The 3,014-nt window shown below is 40.8% G+C and overlaps 1 protein-coding gene across 1 annotated transcript; it reads right to left on the bottom strand.

Annotated features, from left to right (window-relative positions):
• Positions 1–82: 82 nt before the first annotated feature.
• Positions 83–1,329, bottom strand: LOC106002637 (cytoplasmic tyrosine-protein kinase BMX-like; the record flags this gene model as incomplete). The annotated part of the gene is made up of 2 exons (XM_013037486.1): positions 83–264; positions 1,255–1,329. Coding segments are annotated over 2 exons (251 nt in total), but the record flags the coding sequence as incomplete, so codon positions are not given.
• Positions 1,330–3,014: the final 1,685 nt, after the last annotated feature.

The following is a 3,014-nucleotide window of genomic DNA, read 5'->3' as shown; positions in this document are numbered from 1 at the left end:
AAAAAAAAAAAAAAAAAGGTACGATCAGACTTATTTGTACTAATGCTCTCCCATGGTGATCCTCAAACCGCCATTCCTTAGGAAAAACTTACATCATGGTCTGAGCTTCCTGGAAGAATTCATCTTCGGACATGGAGCCTTCCTTGATCATCTTAACGGCCACGTCGTACTGTCCCTTCCACTTGCCCAACTGGACCACTCCAAACTGGCCACTTCCCAGTTCCTTCAATAGGGTAATTTCTTCTCTTTTCAGTTCCCAGATTCCTAGAAAGGCAAGGCATCCACTCTTAAGGATGATCAGAGAAAGCCTTAGTACTAACGGTTTCTCAGTGAATGTGATTTTTCACAATGACTATATGAAGAACAACACAGCTTTTTAAGTTTAGAGCAAAAAAAAAAACCCTCATCAATGAGGAAGTGGGGGTGTGGCTCAAGCCTCAGTATAGGCACCAAAAAACCCTACAAAAATAATCCATGTTGTGGTCTTATGACTATATAAATGCAGGAAATAGTGCTCTCAAAGCAGTCCCAGTTTATCAACAAGAAGGCTCAGAAGCACATGGTCAGCCAGAGGCATCTCAGAGAAAGCCCATGCCAAAATATGCTCAGTGCAAATACAGGGCAAAAAGAGACTGGCAAAATCCCGTTAGATTCCTTTATAAAACAAACTAAACCATCATCTTGGTGGATGTTATTCTCTCAAACGCGTGAAGTTTGAAAGGTAGCTCCACTGACCAGGCATAGAATCTAGGAACATAAAGGCTAGGCAAAAGAGTGTGAGAAGTCAATGGTAGGATCTAATAAGTCAGACCATGATTTTTGTAATACTGGGGGAGATGAGAGAATTAGGTGTTCAGAAACATTTTGCAAGCAAATGAAGAAATACATTAGGGTTGAAGCCTTCCGTGGTCTAATCTGAACAGGGACCTCCTTTCACTCTTACATTATTATTTTTTGTCCATTGTGGGGTTTGAACTCAGGGTCTGGGTGCTGTCCCTGAGTTTCCTTTTGCTCAAGGCTATCACTCTACCACTTTGAGCCACAGTGCCATTTCTGGTTTTCTGGTGATTAATTGGAGATAAGAGTCTCACAGACTTTCCTGTCCGCACTGGCTTTGAAACACAAATCCTCAGATCTCAACCTCCTGAGTAGCTAGGATTAAAGGCGTGAGCCACCACTACCCAGTTAACCATATGTATTTAAACTAAAAATGGGTGAGATACAGCGTTTAAGAGGTCACATATATGTCCATACCACTTCCCAGGGACACAGAGACGGGAACCTTGTTGGCCTTGGTTGACACCGGGTGGCGCAATCGTGTGATCATGCCTGCAATGGAAGCAGGACGTTAGAAGCACATCATCTGTCATCTCACGTCCCACTACATAGCTTCACCCATCCTTTCTTCAGAGCAGTTGGCAAGGCAGTTTCGGATGCTTTGATGCAGAAAGAGAACCCATTCAGATTGTGTTTGTCCTGTAGTTGTGTTCCTTTGATTGACTTGTCTAATTAAGTAAATGTAAAGTTAAAGTCAAGAGTAAACCACTTTATATCCAGGGTTCCTGGTGGCTCACACCTGTAACCCTAGCTACTGAAGAGGCTGAAACCCGGAGGATCACAGATTGAAGCTAGTCCAGTAGTTTCTATCTCCAAAATAACCAACAGACTGGTTGAGCACCCACCAGCCATGAACAAACAAGCTGAATGTGAGGCTATGAGTTCAAACCCCAGTACCAGCACAAAAGAAAGAAAAGAAAAACTCATTTTATGTGAGTAACCCCCCCCAACAGTTTCTTGATCCATTTGTCCATTGAGGGGCATCTGGGATGATTCCAGGTTTTTGCTGTGGTGAACAGGGCTGCGATAAACATGGTAGTGCTGATGGCTTATAGTGGAGCACTGTGCTCTATTGGATAAATGCCCAGGATTGGATTTCTGGGTCATAAACTAGTTCTATGTTTATTTTTTTCTTTCTATATTTTTACCAGCCAATCAGGAAAATTTTAAACGAATAATACCAGTGTTGGTACCATTGATGAGATAAAAGAAAGCCATTTGGCAATTTCTAAATTTTAAATATTCTTAGCTTTTGTCTCGCAGATAACATATCTAGGAATTGACTATAGAAGCACTCAACTAGATTGCAAAGCTATAGATGTAGGAATGTGCAATGAAACGTTGTAATGGGAAGATCTGAGACATGATCCAGCTGTTAATGAATACAGTGCTAGGGAGACAAATGATGGAGTAACTCTACATTCGATTTAAAAAGTACATATTTAGATAGAAAGACTTCGAAGACATACTGAATAAAGTAAGCTGAACAGTATATGCAGAATGAGTTTTTTCCCCACAAAACTGTAGCATAACATGTTTATTTACATATAGTGATTAATAAATGATAGTATAGGTATACAAAAACCTGCCATAATTGACACCAACTTGCTCAAGGAGCTTATTGATCCAATTTTTCTATATGTGAATCTTATAATCAATTTTTTTTTTTTTTTTTTTGCTGGTCATGAGGCCTGAACTCTGGGCCAGGGCGCTGTCCCTCAGCTCTTCAGCTCAAGGCTAGTGCTCTACCACTTGAGCCACAGTGCCACTTCTGGCTTTTTCTGCTTATGTGGTGCTGAGGAATCAAACCCAGGGCCTCACGAAGGCTAGGCAAGCACTCTACTACTGAACCACCTTCCCAGCCCAATCAACTTGTTTTTAGGCGGGAAAAACTATAACAACTTTACAAAGAGAATCTAGCTTTTTAGGCATATAAATCACTCAGCTTCTTTCTGACATTATGAAGTGTGATGTTGTATTTCAATGAGTATAAAAGTTATAGCAAGAAAGGGGCCGAATGTCCCTCCCCCACGGTATAACCCCTGTTTTCACTGTATTTGATATTGTTATAATTTGTGGAGGGGAAGGGAAAAAACAAATTGTTTAAAAAGGGATACAGGTGGACCCATTGCAACAATGAGATGTACAAGTCGTTATGTCGAAAACGAACTTTACAA

The sequence above is a fragment of the Dipodomys ordii genome, unplaced genomic scaffold (assembly GCF_000151885.1).
Source record: "Dipodomys ordii isolate 6190 unplaced genomic scaffold, Dord_2.0 Scaffold15535, whole genome shotgun sequence".
Taxonomy (NCBI): domain Eukaryota; kingdom Metazoa; phylum Chordata; class Mammalia; order Rodentia; family Heteromyidae; genus Dipodomys; species Dipodomys ordii.
The sequence above is the reverse complement of the archived record's forward strand: the minus strand, read 5'-3'. Positions and strand labels throughout refer to the sequence as shown.